At 51.0% G+C, this 19,393-nt stretch overlaps 1 protein-coding gene and 1 long non-coding RNA gene across 2 annotated transcripts; one reads left to right on the plus strand and one right to left on the minus strand.

Annotated features, from left to right (window-relative positions):
* Positions 1-1,827: 1,827 nt before the first annotated feature.
* SPATC1L (spermatogenesis and centriole associated 1 like) lies at positions 1,828-17,841 on the minus strand. The gene is made up of 4 exons (XM_008531398.2): positions 17,253-17,841; positions 10,494-10,844; positions 2,914-3,065; positions 1,828-2,417 (listed from the first exon to the last, which is right to left on the minus strand). The coding sequence occupies exons 1-4, from the start codon at positions 17,452-17,454 to the stop codon at positions 2,091-2,093; spliced, it is 1,032 nt and encodes a 343-aa protein (XP_008529620.2). The 5' UTR covers positions 17,455-17,841; the 3' UTR covers positions 1,828-2,090.
* On the plus strand, positions 17,588-18,478 carry LOC139079972 (uncharacterized). Its single transcript, XR_011534062.1, has 2 exons — positions 17,588-17,699; positions 18,213-18,478. It is a non-coding gene; the product is annotated as an uncharacterized lncRNA (long non-coding RNA).
* Positions 18,479-19,393: the final 915 nt, after the last annotated feature.

The following is a 19,393-nucleotide window of genomic DNA, read 5'->3' on the forward strand; positions in this document are numbered from 1 at the left end:
CAGGCAGAGATCGGCTCGGGCTAGTTGGCAGGAGGGGCAGTGTGAGCAAGTGCGTGGGAGCTCAGGCGGGGTGGCTCCAGTCGAGGCCCCAGCTCTGGTTGGCTGCCGGCTGCTGCTCCCCAAGGCTGGAGGCATCTCCATTTTGCAGAGGCCCACCATCTTGTCATCATGGCAGCACACAGACACCCCGCCGGCCCCTCCCCAGAGCAGGCTGCATCCCATCTATTGTCTTCTGGATGCAGGCGCCCCACACAGTTTTGGGGGCAATCAATAGCTGAGGCTACTTCACTCCGTGGCAGTGTGGGGGCAGCCATGGGGCTTGGGCGAGGAGATGCGTGGATCTCCCAGATCCCAGCTGTGTGGGTCTTGGGACCCCACTCCTCCAGCAGCCACCCCTGAGGGGCCAGACGAGCCCACAGACTCTCAGAGGCTGGACGAGCCCTCCTCCCCAGCTGTGGCTCCCCTGGGTGAAGTTGGGTGACCGTGGGTGACGGTCGAACCACCTCCAGTTCCACAAGGGGATGCAGGAGACTCAACAGCACCCAGCAGATGGCAAAGCCCAGTGAGGGGAGCTCTCCAAACCCAGGCCGCACGCCAAGGTCTCATGTGGAGAGAGCCTGCAGCCCAGGGGTGCCCACAAGTGCCCGCCAGGCCCCCCTCTGCAGACGGCCTGGTGCCACGTTTGTGCCCACAGTAGCAGGGAGCCCCTCAGCTGGGGGCTGGTGTCCAGCAGCTAGGAGGGGAGCATGGAGCCAGTTATGGACTGAACTGTGTCCCCCCAAATCACATGTTGAAGCCCTGACCCCCAGCCTTCGGGATGCAACTGTCTTTGGAAATAGGGCCTTTACAGAGGGGACTCAGGTAAACTGAGGTAACTGGGGTGGCCCTAATTCAGTCTGACTGGGGTCCTTGTGAGAACAGGAGATGGGGACACAGACACACGCAGAGGGACAACCACGTGAGGACACAGGAGATGACACGTCCACACGCCAAGGAGAGAGGCCTTGGAGGAACCAGCCCTGCCCACACCTGGATCTCGGACAGCCAGCTTCCAGGACTGGGAGACGATCAATGTCTGTGGTTTAAGCCGCCCCGTCTGTGGTATTTGTTACCACAGCTCGAGCTGACTAAGACATGGTCCTAAGGTGCTGTGGCATCTGGGACACACTGGGCGGTGAGGACCAAGGTCACTCCACATAGAGGTTGGCCCAGAAACCCCAACAGCTTCATCCTCAAACCCATAGCAGAGAAGTGACCGGAGACCCTCCATGCAAAGCAAAGCCCCAGGAAGGCGCCAGTGCCAGGTCCTGGTCCTGACCGTGGGGCCCAGGAGGCCACCCGTCCTCTAGACTTCAGGAGAGACATGGCCTGGAAGGCTCCAGCAGGGCAGGGGGGCAGGTGCACTGAATCACCTCCCAGATAAATTGACTCCCCGGGGGAACCCATGCAGGTGCATGGGCCCACTCAGTGTAACACTCAGCTGTCACCATCTTGAAATTCCTAACTTTTGAACAAGGGGCCTGCATTTTCATTTTGCACGTGGCCCTGCAGATTCTATAGCTGTCCTGCCTATGCCCGAATCCTTGCCTCAGGCTCTGTGCTTGGGGTAACCCAAGTTGGGACAGGACCTGCTGGCCTTTCAAGGGGAGGAACTGAGACCTCTGAGGATGGTGCAGAGGAAGGTCCTCGAGGTTGGGGGGTCTGGGGGCCTCGCCTGAGCCGCAGCCCCTCCCGGCTCTGTCCAGGTTTCATTTCACAAATGCCGGTGGGCGCCTCCTGCGGCCCAGCAGTGACCAAGGCGCTCTCCATGTCCTCAAAGAGCCAAAGGTAGAGGCAAACAAGTAACAGATGATTTTAATGAACTGTGACAGAGCCGCACAGGTGTGGGCGCAGGAGGCTGTGGGCACCCTGGGGTGCCTGGCCCGGTCTGTGCCCGGTGCCTATTCCAGCGCCGGGCGCCTGCCTGCGGCCCTGGGCGCTCCCTCAGGACACAGCCCTTGCCCCCGGCCAGAGGGGACGCGCAGGAGGCACGGCGGCCCCCGGGTTTGGAACAAACACGTTTATTGCAGGGAGGGCGTGCGGGTGCGGGCTCACCAGGCGAAGAGCGGCCGGCTGTCCTCCTTGGAGAGTTCACACAGGCAGTTGAGCAGCAGCAGCGAGTCGCCCAGGAACTTGGGGGGCACGATGTCGATGACCAGCTTGCGCAGGGCGGCCGGGCTGCTGTGCAGCGGGTTGGCACGCAGGTCCGGTCGCTGCTTCAGGATGCCGTAGGTGTTGATGAGGAACTCGCTGAACACGGGGTGCACCTCGCGGTTGTAGCCCAGCTTCTCCAGGCGCGCCGTTAGCGTCAGGTAGCGGTGCGTCAGCTCACGCAGCTTCTTCTCATCCACGGAGCCGTCCAGGGACTTGATGGACGTCTGGGGGCACAGCGTAGGGGCGGGTGGGGCCAGGCCACATCGCCCCACCACGGGAGGCTGAGGCGAGACTCAAGGCCAGGGCAGGGACAGTGACCAGATTTGCATGAATAAAGCCACGTAGATGGGGAAACTGAGGCCCAGAGCCAAGCACCCCATCCCGGCAGAACCAAGTCTCCCAGATCCCCTCCAGTGACAGTGCCAGCGACAAGAGCTGGAGCTCCACCCCCGGTGCAGAGGAGGCAACTTGCCAGGCAGGACTGAGTATCAAGTGCTCTGTGTCTTGGCAGCCCTCCCGAGACCGTCCCAGGCCACAAGGCAGACGGCACCGGCAGAGGTGCTCATCACACCCCATGGCCCGTGTGCCTCAGAGACCCCACAGCCGTGCCCGAGCCAACAGCTGTGTGGGCACCACAGGTGAGAGGGCAGCTAGGGGACCCTCCCCTGGGGCAGTGAGGGGACCTGGGGCAAGGAGGGGACCCCAGGCAAGGAGACGCACCTGCTTGATCTTCTCAGGGATGTTGGACACGGTGAAGCCGTAGAGCCGGGTCACCCCCGGGAAGACGAAGGCCAGGATGCGCCGGTCCAGCTGGAAGGCGATCTCCCCGACGATGCGCCCGTCCTTCTCTGCACTGGCAAAGCTCTGGATCTCTGCGGGGAGCGGGGCGTGGAGATGGGCCGGATGGACGCCGAGGTCGAGGGCCGCCCGCCCCCTCCTGCCCGAGCTCCAGGATCCACGGTAGGGAAAGGACCGACCTGAGCACAGCCGCTGTGGGTTTGGGGCAAAGGCTCTGGGGCCCCTGCGGGGCTTCCCAAAGGGCCTGTTCAAGATGGAGGTTGGGGGTGCCCGCCTCCCGCACCCCACTGTGGGGTAAACACAAAGTTAAAAGAAAACTGCATTTTCTGTTCCCAAAGGGCAGACCTTTCTCTCCTCCCTTTTCTCAGTGTTCTCTGAGGAACCTGTGGTCCGAAGTCCCTTCTCTGTCCCTTTGAGATGGACGTAAACATTGTAAAAGCCTATTTTACAGCATAGGATTGCTGTCCTTGTCCCCCTGTCAGCGAGGAGTCTGCCCAGGCACGAGGTCGAGGTGTAACCCCTGCTTATCACAGAGGCCCCACCCCCACCAGGTAGACTCGGGTGGGCCGGGTGGGTCCCCCACCCAAGGGCAGGGTCAACCTGGGAACATGTGTGTGACGCATGCATGGGGCCAGCCCGGCCACCTACGCAGAAGGAGGGATTCTGTCATCTCGGCAACCTCTGCACATCCGTGCTGCTCTCACGACGTTACTCGATAAGAAAACTTTCCTCCCCATGTTTGTGGGCAGGATTGCTGGACTGGCAGCAGATTCTGTGTAACTGTTTCCCCAACATTAGCCGGCACATCAACCACTGTCCCCTCCAAAACCTGCTTCCAAACCTCCCCGTGCAGCCTCTGCTGCCATCCTAGTCATTCGGCAAACAATTGTCAATATCCCCCAAAGCCGTGTGCTCAGAGAACCGCGCTGCCAACCGTGACTGTCAGAGGCCTTGGGAATTGAGACAGCACAGCAAGGGAAGGCTGGCCTGGGTCAGCCAGGTGCTCACAGCCAGGACGCCGACCCACTGACCACCTGCTCCACACGGCCGGCACTCCCATTGCCTGCTCTTGCATCCATGCAGATGCCCCGTCTCAAGGCTTTGCAAAAGCCCCTGGAACCCTTCCAGACCTGACCATGATCCAATCCCCAAGGTGTCAGCCAGGTGCGACCCTGCTCAGTCCGCCCAGCGGGCAGGCAGTGCGTGAACAGGCTGGGTGCTCTGCATGGAGAGCCAGCCCCCAGGTCCTGCCACCCACAGACACTCAGGACACCCCACACCATGCAGAGAGGTGGGCTCTGACTCCACACCCTCACTGGCTGTGCTCTGTAGCCTTGGGGGTCACCCAGCTGCTCTGAGACCAGCCCAGAAGAACTTCCTGAGCGGCCATCTCTATGGCCGGGCTCCGGGACAAACTACCTGTGACCTCGGGCAGTTGTTCACCCTCCTTCGGCCCCATCCTGTGACCGTGTCCAGGTAACCACTTGGTCACCTACCACAGGAACGTGACGGCCACTCCCAGCACGTAATGGCCAGTCAGCGTGGGCTTATGAAGTCCAGGTGATGGGCCTCCTCCTTTCTAGACAGGCTGCTGGGTGGACATCGGAATAGGCCCAGGGGTGCCTGTCCTTCCACTTACTGGCCAAGCACATGCAGGCACTCAGCGCATTCGAGACGGTCCAGGTCACAGGGTGGAGGGCTCTGCAGGTGGCGGTAAGGTAACAGAGGGGCCACAGGTGGCGGATGCCCCAGGCAGGGGGCATCGCTCAAGCCACAAGACCCAGAACCTCCTGAGGGCCACAGGGTTGTGGGGTCCTGGGGTCGCAGGTCACAGAGTGGGGAAGCAGGAGATGAGCTGGGGCAGAGGGCCAGGTTCTGAGGGCCAGGAGAAGTGCTGGGTGGCCCTGCGGAAACGGTACCACAGAGGGTGTCGAGAAAGTGATGTGGCGGCTGCTCAGGCAGCTGGAGCAGCAGGACAGGTGACAGCTTCCAACGAGCCTTTGGACCTCAGGGTTAAACCAGGAGGGGGGTTCCTAGTGGGATCCCACAGAGGTACCCGCAAGACGAGCCAGCGACCAACCTAGCCACGACTGTCTCCTCCCTCCAGGAGCATTTTCCAGTCCTTCCATGACTTGATTCGTCCTCACAATGACCCTCTGAGGGGGGCTCAGACCCCACTTACAGATAAAGGAACTCAGCCTTAGGGGACACTGCTTCCCCAATCACTCCTAAATTTTTTTGTTGAGACATAAATCACATACTATAAAATTCACTCTTTTAAAGTATGAATTCAGCAGTTTTTACTATATTCACAGAATTGTACAACCATCTCCACAATCTAATTACAAAACATTTTCATCACCAAAAAAACCCAAAAAACCTGTACCCATTAGCAGGCACTCATAAATCCCCTCCCTGGGCCGGCCCCTGCAACCGCTAATCTACTGTCTATCCGCATGGGTTTATCTATTCTGAACATTCCATGTAAGTGGAATCATACAGTTGTGGACTTTTGTGTCCAGCTTTCACTCAGCATAATGTTTCTGAGGTCCATCCGTATGGAAGCACATATCAGAACTTTACTCCTATTTATGGCTGAATACTATTCCACTGCCCGGAGGGATCACATTCTGCTTATCCAGTCACTGTTGACAGGCATTTGGGTTGCTCCCACTTTTTGGCTATTATGAATAACGCTGCTATGAACATTCACATAAAAACTTTGGACAAATGCTTTCAGTTCTTTTGGATGCACACTTAGGAACGGAATTGTTGGGTCACATGGTAACTCTATGTTTAACTTTTTGAGGAATGGCCAAACTGTTTCCACAGTGGCAGTGTGTGTGTGTTCCAATTTCTCCACATCCTTGCCAGCATGTTATTGTCCATCTTTTTGATTCCAGCCATCCTTGTGGGTGTGAAGTGTGTGTCACTGCAGTTTTCATTTGCATTTTGCTGATGACTGATGATATTGAGCATCTTTTCACGTGCTCATCGGCCATTTGTATATTTCCTTTGGGGAAATGTCCGTTCAAGTTCTTTGCCCATTTTTAATTGGATTGTTTGTCTTTTTACTGTTGAGTTGTAAGAGTTCTTTATATATTCTGCATAGTAGTCCTTTATCAAATACATGATTTACAGATATTTTCTCCCATTCTGTGGGTTGACTTTTCACTTTCTTGAAATGTGTTCCTTTGAAACACCAAAGTTTTTACTTTTGATAAAGTCCAATGTATCTGTTTGGTTGTTGTTGTTGCTCATGCTTTTGGTGTCACATCCAAGAATCTATTGCCAAATCCAAGGTCATAGGATTTATCTCTATGTTTTCTTCTAAGAGCTTATGGTTTTAGCTCTTTTAGGTCTCTTAAGTCTTTGATCCATTTGAGTTAATTTTCATCCGTGGTGTGCAGTCCAGCTTCATTCTTTGCATGGGGGTGGCCGCTTGTCTCAGCACCATTTGTTGAAAAGACCATTCTCTCTCCATCGAATTGTCTTGGTACTTTTGTCAAACATCAAATCCATAAACGCACAGGTATATTTCTGGACTCAGTTCTATTTCATCAATCTGTATGTCTATCCTTATGACTACCACACAGTTGATTTCTGTAGCTTTATACTAAGTTTTGAAAGTGGGAAGTGCGAGTCCTCCAATTTTGTTTTCCTTTTTCAAGACTGTTTTGCCTATTCTGGGTTTATAGCATTTCTATCTGAATTTTAGGATCGGCTTGTCAATTTCTGCAAAGAAGCCAGCTGGGATTTTGATAGGGATTGTATTGAAATTTATAGATCAATTTGGGGAGTTTTGCCATCTTAAGGACACTAGTCTTCTAATCCATGAACACAAGATATTTTCCCATTTCTTTAGGTCTTCTTTAACTTCTTTCTACAGTGGTTTTTGTTTGTTTGTTTTTAAAGTTTCGCACCAGAGCTAACATCTGTTGCCCATCTTCTTTTTTTTCCTTCTTCTTCTTCTCCCCAAAGTCCCCAGTACATAGTTGTATACTCTAGATGTGAGTGCCTCTGGTTGTGCCATGTGGGATGCCACCTCAGCATGGCTTGATGAGCAGTGCCATGTCTGCACCCAGGATCCAAACCGGCAAAACCCTGGGCCACGGAAACGGAGCACACGAACCCAAGCACTCGGCCATGGGGCTGGCCCCTCTATGGTGTTTTGCAGTTTCCAGTGTACGCCTTCCCTAATCACTTTGCAAGGCTGCAGAAAGTATCCAGGAATTAATACACTGCACAGAAGCAAGTTAGGGCAGATAAGGGGCATGGTGGAGCAGGGCGCAACCCCCCCCTTCGGTAGTAAGATGTTTTTCTCATCAGGAATCAGTTTCTCTTCCCATGCCCCCAAAGCATAAATTAGGTGGAAGAAACAAGCTACACCTGAAATATTCTAGAAATCATTTCTAGTCCAAAGTGGGCCTTCCAAAATCCAGCCAAAAACCTATTCTTCAAATAAAAAAGTCAATAAAATTGATAAACCTCTAACCAGACTCATTCAGGAAAAAAAGAAGATAAAAATTACCACCAGCAGAAATTAGAGATGGCAGATCCTACAGACATCAAGAGGATAATAACAGAATATTAGATACAACTTTATGCCAATAAATTTGACAACTTAGATGAAATGGACCAATTCTTAAAAGACGCAGAAGCTCACTTTTGTGAGCAAACTCCCAAAGCTCACTCAAGAAGAAACAGATCATCTGAACAGCCTTATGTCAACTAAGGAAACCGAACTTGTCAGGGGAAACATTCCTACGAAGAAAATTCAAGGCTCAGGGCATTTCAGTGCTGCACTTTACCAAACACCTAAGAAATAATACCAGTTCTACACAAACTCTGCTAGATAATTAAAGAGGATGGAATAATTTTCACCTCATTCATTGAAGCCAACATCAACCTGATACCAAAACCAGAAAAAGACATTACAAGAAAACCATAGACTGATATCCCTCACAGACAGCAAAAATTCTTAACAAACATTTAGCAGATTAAATCCAACAATACAAAAAAAATAATACATCATGACTAAGTAGAGTTTATCTCAGGAATAAAGGTTGGTTTACAATTCAAAATCAACCAGTGTAATTTACCATATTAACAGACTAGAAATGAAAACTAAAAGCTCATCTTGATAGATGCAGAAAAAGCATTCAACAAAATCCAACACCCATTCATGAGAACTTTAAGCAAACTAAGAATTAAAGGGAACTTCCTCAACCTGCCAAAGGGTATCGACAAAAACCTTAGCTAACATCATACTTAATAGTGACAGATTGAATGTTTCCCCCTAAATCAGGGAAAGACAAGAATGCCCTCTGTCACCACTCCTATTCAACATTGTTCTATAGGTTCTAGTCAATGCAATAAGACAAGAAAAGGAAGCAAAAGGCACGCAGATTAGAAATGAAAAAGTAAAGTTGTCTGTATTCACAAATGGCATGATCATCTATCCTAAGGAATCTACACAGAAGCTACTAGAACAAATAAGTGGGTTGAGTAAGACTGCAGGATGCAATTTGTCAGGGTTCTCCAGAGAAACAGAAATGGAACCAACAGGGCGTGTGGGGGGGTTGTTTATTATAGGGAACTGGCTCATGTGATTATGGAGCCAGGCAAGTCCCAAGATCTGCGAGGTGGATCACTGAGCTGGAGACCCAGGGGACCTGATGATGTAGTTCCAGCCTGAGTTTGAAGGTATGAGAACCAAGAAAACCAATAGTGTGGTTCCAGTCTGAAGGCTGGCAGGGCTGAGACCCAAGAGGAGCTGATGTTTCCGTTGGAGTCCAAAGGCAGTCAGGCAGGAGGAATTCTCTCTTCCTTGGGAGATGGTCAGCCCTTTTGCCCTATTCAGGCCTTCAACTGATTGGATGAGGCCCACCCACATTAAGGGAGGGCAATCTGCTTTACTCAGTCTATTAATTTAAATATTAAACTCATTCAAAAGCAGCCTCAAAGAGATACCCAGAATAATGTTTGACCAAATATCTAGGCACTTCATGGTCCAGTCAAGTTGAGAAACAAAACTGACCATCACAGGGGTCAATATACAAAAATCTGTTGTGTTATTATATACTAGAAACAATCAGAAATGTATTTGATGAAAACAATACTATTCATTATAGCATCAAAAATATAAAATACTAAGGGGTAAATTCAATAAAAATGAGCAAGACCCATAGATAGAAAACTATAAAACATTGCTAGGGGTATTTTTAAAGACTAAATAAATGGAGAGATATTTATGTGTTCACAAATCTGAAGCTTCAATATTGGTTTTTTGTTGTTTTTTTTTTTTTGAGGAAGGTTAGCCCTGAGCTAACATCTGCTGCCAATCCTCCTCTTTTTGCTGAGGAAGACTGGCCCTGAGCCAACATCCATGCCCATCTTCCTCTATTTTATATGTGGGACGCCTACCACAGCATGGCTTGCCACGCGGTGCCATGTCCGCACCCGGGATCCAAACTGGCAAACCCCGGGCCACTGAAGCGGAATGTGCGCACTTAACCGCTGCGCCACTGGAACAACCCCAGATTCTTCAATATTGTTAAGGTGTCGTTTCTCTGAAAATTGATCTACTTTATCTGTAGATCCAGGACAACCCCTATCAAAATCCCAACAAGCTTTTTTTGTAGAAATGGACAAGTTGATTCCAAAATTCATCTGAAAATGCAAAGGGCCCAGAATAGCCAGAACAACTTTGAAAAGGGAAAACAAAGTTGAAGAACTTACACTTACCTGATTTACAGCCTTATTATAATGCTACTAGAATCAAGACAAAGTTTATGGGAATCAGCACAGACACAGACAGGCCAGCATGGAGAATCCAGAAGTACATTCATACTTATATGGATGATTGCTTTTTGACAAAAGTGTCACAGCAATTCAACAGGAAAAGGATCATCTTTTCAAACACTGGCACTGGACCAAGTGGATATCTAATGCAAACCTTATACCCTGTACAAAAATTGACTCGAAATTGATCAGAAACCTATTTGTAAAACCTAAAACTATAAAACTTCTAGAAGAACACATTGGAGAGAATCTTTGTGACCTTGAGTTTGGCAAAGATTTCTTAAATAGGACACAAAAAGCATGAACTATATAAAAGAAAAAAATCAATAAACTGGACTTTATTAAATAGTTTGCTCTTCAAAAAATACTGTTATGAAAATGGAAAAGCCAAAGACTTGGAGACCATATTTGCAAAACATATAACTAAAAAAGGACTTGCATCCAGAATATATAAAGAACTTTTACAACTTGACCTTAGAAAGATAGGCAAGTCAATTTTTTTAATGGGCAAAAGATTTGAACAGACACAGCCCTGGACCCTGGCCTCCCAGCCACACTTTCCTCCCTCTGTGTGGCTGGATGGAGAAGTTGTGCCCAGCAGGGCCACCCAACCCCTCCCCCCAAGGGCGGCCATCCTCCCCGTCCCGTCACCCCTAACCCCTGCCAAGTGCTGCACCGGTGCCCCTCCTGGTGGTTACCGTTCAGGTAGTAGCTCCTCCTGGTCCTGTCCCCGGAGGGCAGGCTGCTCTCTGAGAAGCACACCTTCTTGGGCCGGACCATCTCCCTGGGCTCCAGCAGGGTCTTGTCCACCAGCGGATCCTGCAAGGGACTCAGGAGTGGGGACAGCTTCCTATCAGCGCCACGGGGCGCACGCAGCTCCAGGGGGCTGAGGAAAGCCTTGAAGGGCGCCTGGGCGGAGGCTGCACAGCCGGGGGAGGTGTCATCCTCGCTGGAAAGGGGGGCGTGCGAGCACAGCAGGTCCTCAAGGGAGGACGTCTGCAGCTGGGAGGGCGCTTCAGGGACACTGGCAAACCTTCCAAAGTCTGGAACTGGGACAGGGAGGATAGGGACAAGAAGTCAGGCTGATGATCCTAAAACATCCCTGAGAAGCATAGAGATTACTTCGAGAACGCTCGCAGGCCCAGCCTAGGCTCTGACACCTGCCCACATCCCCCATGCTTCAGAGCCCTCCCCTTCCCCTGGAGAAGGTGACAGGTATGTGAAGCGGCCGTGTGCACCGGCCCCAGCTCAAGGAAGCCACCAGCCTTGGGTTTATGGGCACAGTGAGCACACATGCCCCCCTACACTTCCTACCCACCTGTGCATCCATGCTCAATATAACATAGTGACTTTTATACGCTTTTTAAATTTTAAATAAATGAGATAATCCTGTCCATGTTTTATTCTGCAACATACCTTTTTTGCTGCAGCACTACCTTTTTTGAGATTTATCCATGTTAATTCATTTGGTAGCTATATGGTTCATTTACTCATTTCTTGGCACATATGCCACGCACACACACACAGCAATTTTTTCATCCATTACCCTATTGATGCAGATGGGGCTGTTTCCAGATTTCCCTGTAAAAGCAAAGCTGTCATCAGCATCCTTTGATGCCTCCTTGTTCACAGCACTGCCTTCTGGTGTCTATATCTGGGCTCAGGTGTGTGTGTGTTCAACTTTCCTAGCTTTCTATAACAGCAGTGGCAGTTCCATGCCCACCAGCGGCCTCCAACACCGCACTCTCATCTGTCCTCGGTATTCACAGCCCAGGCTGACGACAACACATGCCTTTTCCCTAAGCCCTGGGACCGTGAACGTCCTTTCCTGTGTTCATTGGCCTCTCAGGTTTCCATTCTGTGAATTATCTATGCCTTTTCTGTGCTCATTTTTTCGGTTGGGTAGTCTTTTAAAATTATTTGTAGCAGTTCCTTTTGTATACTGCATACGAATTCCTAGTTGATAAAATGTGTTGCTTATATTTAAACCATTTTTATGGTCACTCTTGTCATGCAGAATTTTTTAAATTTTAATGTAGTTAAATTGAACTCATCAATTCTTTTGTGATTTATGAAATCCTTTTCTACCCTCATGTCATGAATTTGCTTTCCTAGCAATAAGGCAAATAAATATTTGAGAAATAGTGTTTTTTAAGAGCCACGTTGAAAAATTATATCCTAAAATGTGCCAGGAGCCAACTCCTCTCCCTCCAGCGATGCTCTCCCGGAAAAAAGTGTTCACAAGGAGAGTCATCAGCATGTGTCCTGCCCCATCTGCCCACAGGACCAGCATGGTCAGTTGGCAGCCCCGCTCAGGGCCTCATAACCTCTGGCCCCAGCCAACCACACGGCCCAGAAACTTTCAGAATTTACCAAGCATGAATCCCCAGGCCAGGGCTCCTCCTCCGGCTGGACCCAGAGGGGTCTGGAGCCCTGTGCTCAGGACACAAACAGTCAGAGGAGGTGGCTGTCCCAGTAGAGGGGCAGGACCGACAACCGATGTCAGGGAGCTGGGGAAGAGTGACACCTGCAGCCCCTTTTTTTTTTTGGTGAGGAAAATTTGCCCTGAGCTAACATCTGTGCCCATCTTCCTCTATTTTGTATGTAGGATGCCACCACAGCATGGCTGATGAGTGGTGTAGGTCTGAACCCGCCATCCTGGGCTACCAAAGCAGAGCACATGGAACTTTAATCACTCAGCCACAGGGCCAGCGCCCACCTGTAGCCCGTTTTGAAGGGGTTTTGTGGTCAGGAGGGTATGGGCTTCACTTTCAGCTTCTGTTTAGTGAATTGTGACCCCCTCTGTTACTCTCAACCCTGCAATAAGGTTATGACAACATTAAAAAAAATGTTTTAAGTTTTTAAAAATCCTCTATCAAGTCCAAAAAGTAGGTATATTTTCAGGCCACATTATAATAAAACTATAAATGAACAAGAGTCAACAGAAAAGTCCATCTCCTCAGAGTTAAAAGCATTCTCCTAGGTATTGACCAAATCAAGGAAGAAATAAAAATAGGAAAAAAATGATTATTAAGAAATAATGAAAATCAGAAAACTGTACATTAATATATCAGTACATTTAAAACTGTATTTAGAGTGAAATTAGTAACTTAAATCCTTTAATTACTTTTTTAAAATCACCAGAAATTAAATATTCAAGTCAAGATCTGAAGAGAAACTCTTAAGGAAAGCAAAAGTTAGAAAACAACGAAAATGACAGCAGAAAGAAAAGGGAAACAGCTCTCTGGAAAGTCAATAGATAGAAAACTATGGAAAGCTACATTAAAGAAACAGAAAACATAAAGGAATAAAGTTGAAAATGAGAAAAGCGTGATAAGAATGACTAGGAAGAGAATGGTTAAATTATAAAAGACTATTAAATACAACTGTATATTAACTGAAAATTTCAACCAAAGTAGAACTCTTCCAGGAAATTGTTTTTAAATGGCTCAATAAGAACCAGGATATCTAAACAGACCAATAAGCAAAGAAGAAAAGTCCAGAAATTCTAAAGCAATTATGCTCCAAAGGGCTGCAGGCTGGGCGAGTGAGTTCTTTCAGGTTCCCAAACAATTCCTAATCCCCACGTGATGTAAGTGAGGTTGGAAGCCTGGAAACATGAAAAGATGCTTGATTAAGGTTATGAATTGTCACAATTCTGACAGCCGATTCCTGCAGTGTAGCCACAGCCCAGACTCAGCAGGAGCAGAGTCCAGAGACTCAGCCAAGCCACAGCCAGGAGCCTCGGGGTCTCCCAGCGGAGCGGCAACAAGACCCCACAGACCAGCCACAGAAGCAGCTGAGGGCACCTCCTCCCATGCTGAAATGAGGTCACCAAAATTGAACAAAATGAGCCATTTCTCAATTTTTTGTTCCTTAAAAGTAAGGACCAGAAGGACTCTTCCCCAGCACCCAGACTGCATGTCCCCCCCGGGCAGGAAGGGCTGTAACTGCCTACTGCCTATCAGGAGGACTAGGGGGCAGGCTGCCAAAGCCAGGGGTCTGAGAGTTCTGAGGAATAAAGACAAGAGTAGTAAGTACCCGTGCTGTCCATCTCACGTAATGCACTAGTTTGTGAGCAGTGCAATCGTAGACAGGATGCATGGACAACACAAACAACTTAGGAAGTGGCCGGACATAGGATATAGGACGGATGTTTACAAATCAACAGCTTCCCAAACATCAACACTGACGACTCTAAAATACAATGGAAAAAGAAATCTCATCCATAATTGGAACAAATAGCGGAAAGTGCTCCAGGAATAAACTTACTAATAAATGTGAAAGATTTGTATGTGAGAAATAGCTAAAGAGACTTGAAGAAACTGAGAGCAAAAATAACTTAATATAACTGCAATGGATGTAATCATCCCCGGGGTATACGGAAAAATAAATGGACAAAAATCCATTAAAAATGTAGCAAAAAGAAATAAGGTGAAAAAAATTACACCTGCTTTCTGAGTCAGCGATTCTACTTTTAGGAAACACATCCTAAGGCAATAACTCTAAACATGAGTTCTTTTTGCTGTGTTATTCACCTCCTGGTAAGAAAGAACTGTAATTTCAAACACGAGGGGAAGAGTTCGTTAAATTGTGGTTCATCTGATTTTTGCAGTATTACACAGCCATTGAAAAACACACTTATAACAACGCAGAAGTAACCGTACCGTGATGTTAAAGGGAAAGAGGCAGCGAGCCTTCTGTAGAGAAGACTCAAACACTGTCTACAACCGTCTTGCCCTCCACCCAGAACAAGGAGCCCTGAGAACTGACAGGCCTGGCTCTGTGATGGGCCACAGATGTTTCGATAAACCAAACAGATCCCCATATATACAAGTGAATAGCCATCAAAAATTTCAGGGAGAATGGGGCCAGCCCGGTGGCACAGTGGTTAAGTTCACACACTCCACTTCAGCGGCCTGTGGTTCGCTGGTTCGGATCCCGGGTGCGGACCTACACACCACTTGTCAAGCCATGCCGTGGCAGCATCCCATGTATAAAGTAAAGGAGGATGGGCATGGATGCTAGCTCAGGGCCAGTGTTCCTCAGCAAAAACAGGAGGATTGGCAGCAGATGTTAGCTCAGGGCTAATCTTCCTCTCCAAAAAGAAATTTTCAGGGAGAAACCCAAGAAAATGTTGACCGTGGCTGCCTTTGGGGGTGGGGCCAGGAGCACAGCTCAGCCTTAAATGCTATCTCCTCGTGGGATATTTATAAGTTTACCACAAGTGCATATTGTTGAATAAGAAAAACAGGTTTTTAAAGCACATCCTGTTTTGAATGCAGACACTAAGGGACAGTGGGAAACGTGAGCCATTGCTGTGTGGTGGTTCCCTCTGTTCACAAACGTCTATGGCTTGTGCAAGAACTCCTGACAGTTCTCCAAACTCCAGTCCCAAGGCCAAGGCTGCACCCTCTGCAGAAGGCTGAGAGTCGGGGCCAGGCCTGAACACAGCTTCCCAGAGCCCCGGGGAAAGGGGATGGCCCTGAGTATGGCTGGGGCCCTCGCTGACCTTGGCCCATGCCCTGCAACTGTGGCTCTGAGGCCTCTCAGTGGAAGGCTTGGTGGCCTTGGTCTGGGGCTCCTCCGAAGACTGGTGTCCGGCAAGATCTGGGCTTGCCCCCAGGCAGGGGATTCGGCCATGATCCAGGAGGCTCAGCCCTGACTCAGACCCTGATAGGGGCCCTTTAGGAATAGCACAGCATGAGGCAGAGTGCACCTTTCCGACCAGGCACAGCAGGGAGTTGAGGGATAGCCCCAGACCTCCTGTCCACTGCTGACCACACAGTTGGCTCTGAGCCCTGGGGGCAGGCCCTGGCCTGACTCAATTCTTGGGATGAAAGACGACAAAGCAACACAAGGCACGAGACTCTTGGCAGTTGTCACGGTCCTGTTGTCACATGAGACTTGAGGACAAGTGCCTCTTGTAGCCACAGCACAACAGCATCCCTAGTGGCCTGAGAAGGTGGCACCGACCCTTTGCAAGATGTCACCCCCAGAGACACAGCACTTTGAGGCCAGTGCCTCCTCAGCAAGTGTCCAGTGACGAGTGTGTGCCTTGGCCACTGGTGGGAGCTCAGGACACGGGCCCTCCAGCTGCCCCGGCCCTGGGGACTCAGGTTTCTCCAACTGCCCTTCCTGATGTGTGGCTCTCCTCTTCCTGCCATCCCTCCACAAGGACCTCCTGCTTGTCCAAGCTCCCTCTTCAAGGTCACCTTGAGGCTGAAGGTGTCAAGATGACATGAAGCACTCTTGCACCCTAAGGGTGCACTCACTTGCTCACAGGGTTTGCACCCACGAGCTCCGTGCAGCGCACTGGTGGGTGACAGCCACCTTTCATATATGCCTTCTCCACTGGCTGTGCTTGCTCAGAGGTGGTGGCAGGTGTTCAGGTGGACTCCAGGAAGTGACCACAAACAATACAGGTCCCAGCAGCCAGTCCCTGGAGCATCCTGGGCATCCTGCTGGGGAACCCGCAGCAGCTTTGGAGACAGCCTCAACAGTGGAAAAACATTTTACAGCCTGGTCGAGTGGCTCATCCATGGAGACAGCAGGTCAGCAAGGCACCGGTGAGGGCTTCCGCTCCAGCACTGCCACCACACAGGCTGGGGTGCATCCTCTGCCCTGCCCCAGCCAGGCAGGGTGGGTAGCAGCCATTTCCCGGGGACACTGAGCTCACTTGGTCACAGGGCTCCTCAGCAGCACTGGAGCAGGGGTCCATCCACTGTCCACATCTAAACCACTCAGAGACCAAGGTCATGCCCATCAACCTTGCCCTAAATGGTACTTTCTGTTTATGAAAAGGGAACGTTTTCATGAAAATGTTTAAAACAGAACCAACTACTTTGCAGAAAGTGGTCTGACCCCATTTTTCCTGTAAAAAGTCATAGGGCATTGGAGTGGATCCTGTGTGGTGAGCTGGATTATGGCTCCACGCTTGCTTCCTCCCAGGGACTTCTGCCCACCCGGCCAGGGGCCCCGGCAGGGCCTCCCACCCATGGATGGCCAGTTGACTTGCTTTGGTTGATGGCATGTGAGCAGATGAGATACAGCAGAGACTCAAAGCTAGTGTGGCTGGCACCCCTGCTCCCACCAGGAGACAAGCATCGCCTAGCCAGCCAGATGGTCCCCGGAGAAGAGAGATGCATGCAGCAGAGCAAGCTGCCCGGATGGCCCGGCCCCGCGGTGCTGACCTCGGGGTACCTGGAGATCGGGAGCTTCTGTGCGTCCTGTTTTAACCACTGTGGCAGCACCGCTGTGGCTGCCGCTGACTGACCCATCCTACCCATTTCCCAGGTACAGATTTCGAGGCCAGGAGAGAGGGGCCTTCCCTGAGGACAACAGGCAGAATGGGCACCTCAGGCTTGATTTACTCAGACCTGAGGGAACAGCAGGGTGCCCAGGACCCCCCCCTCAACCAGCCAGCTGGGCCCTGCTGCCCCAGCCGGCAGCCTTACCTGCACTCCCAGGGGAGCAGTCCTCGGGGTAGGTGGGCGCCTTGGGGAAGAGGAGGTCGTGTCCGCCGCGGCTGCAGCTCTCCTGGCAGCTCTCGCTGAGCAGGCGCCTCAGCATCTGGTTCTCCTTCATGAGGCGCACCTGCTTCTTCAGGTCTGCGTTCTCGCTCATCAGCCTGTTCATCAGCTCGCTCCCCTCAGCCATGGTCACGTCCTCGGTGCTCACGTGTGGGCCCGCGGCCCCATGGGGGTGGAAATCCAGAGCCCACGGCTGCTCCAGGGACAGCCTGAGACCCCGGAGTTCCACGGCCGCCCGGCCTTCCGCAGCCTTGTGATGTCGCCCTTAAAGCGGCGGTGCCCCGGCCCGGTGGCCCCCAACCTCCCCGTGCAGGTGTCTGGGCCGCGCCCACCGGCAGACGCAGAGGCAGCAGAGGCCAGCGCCCACAGAAGGTGCAGCAAACACCTCATGCCAAGTGGGGGTGCCAAGGAGAAGACAGGGAGGGATGTGAGGAGAGGGGACTGGACAAATTCTAGATGGTGCTGAGACACTCATGGGGAGGGCTCCCCAGCAGAGGGCACAGCACATGACAAGGCCTGAGACAGGAATGTTCTGGCGCATTCTGGGAACAGCCAGAACACTGGGCTGAGGAGGGTGTCGGCCGTGCTGTGTGGTCTGCAGACCTAGGGGGTCTCCACCTTTGCTCTGGGTGACCTGTGGAGCTGCCTCCACCATGTGCCATCGACCCTCCCACAGCAAGGGAGGCTTCCCAACTCAGAAGCAGGCAGGTCAGGTCCCCCAGAACCTGGGCAGGTGTCTGGGGTGCAGACATTTATGAGGGCACCCCCTGGGATGCACACTTGAGGAAGGAGGGGCCGTGAGGGCAGAGGGAGGCGAGCTGGGGGAGGGCTCAGAAGGGACTGGCATTGGAGGCCACCTGCTGACCTTGTTCCCCTCGTGAAAAGGGTCCCAGCAGCACGTCAGCATCCCGACACAGACCACAATCCCTGAGTGTCTGAGACCCTGACCATGAGTGGACCCAACTGAAGACCCCCGGCCAGGGCACGTGGGCCGTCAGGACCAATCACACACAGACCTGTGGCTCCTGGAGTCCTACCAGAGTGCGGATTTCAGTCCTCGCTCAGTGTGACCACCATGCACCCCACCCCAACTGCCCCCACCTCCAACTGACGACTCAGGAAGGTAAATAAACTCAGTGCTGTTTTCTGGCTATAGAGGTCTTGGTTGTGCTTTTTGGCAGCTGCAAGGTGAAAGATGGGTCATCTCCTGAGCCTCATGAGAAGGGACATAATCCAAAAATGGAAGCAGTGTGTTCTCCATCCCCTTCAGGCCCGATGCTTGGGGCTTCCCTGCTCCGCAGGAGGGTCACCTGGGGTGCAGGTGGTGGGCAGAGGTGGCTCTAAGCAGAACAAAGCCTTGGCTTCTCCAAGCCTGCCCAGTTAGCATAATGTCGCTTTGAGGAAAGACAGCTTTGAGCCCGGCTTTGGGGAAAAAGATCTCTAAATCCCAAATGTCCCTTATACATCCAAAGACAGACCAGTGTCTGGACCCACAGGCTCTCACGTCAGACAAGGGCAGCGGGAATGGGCAGCACCCACCGAGGAAGGGTGCACAGGAACTTCCAGGACCGAGGGCAGATGGCCCCACCCCCAGACTCGGAGGACAAGGCCAGTGGGCACGCGAGTGGCTCCCCGCCGCCCACCCCCCCCGGCTCCTCCTATCGTATTTAAAATGCCATTTCTTTCCTACCCCAAGAAAACCCTCCCAACATCATATGCCCTCCAGCAAATAGACTGTCGGCATTCTGCCAGTTTTCTGGTCATGACGCACTATCCTTCTAATATATCACTGGATTCAACTTACTGTTATTTTGTTGTCTTTTCTGTGTTCGTGAGGGAAATTGATCTGTCTCTCCTTCTCTTGTAATGTCTTGGTCTGGTTTTGCTATCAAGGTCATATTGACATTACAAGTTGAGTTGCAAAGTGTTCCCTCCTCCTCTGTCTTCTGGGTGTTTGTGTGAGAATGATATTTCTTTCTTAAATGATTGATAAAATTCACCAGTGAAGCCATCTGGGCCTTGAGTTTTCTTCTGGGTAATGTTTTTAATTTCTAATTCAATTTCTT

This window comes from Equus przewalskii, chromosome 27, assembly GCF_037783145.1.
Source record: "Equus przewalskii isolate Varuska chromosome 27, EquPr2, whole genome shotgun sequence".
NCBI lineage: Eukaryota > Metazoa > Chordata > Mammalia > Perissodactyla > Equidae > Equus > Equus przewalskii.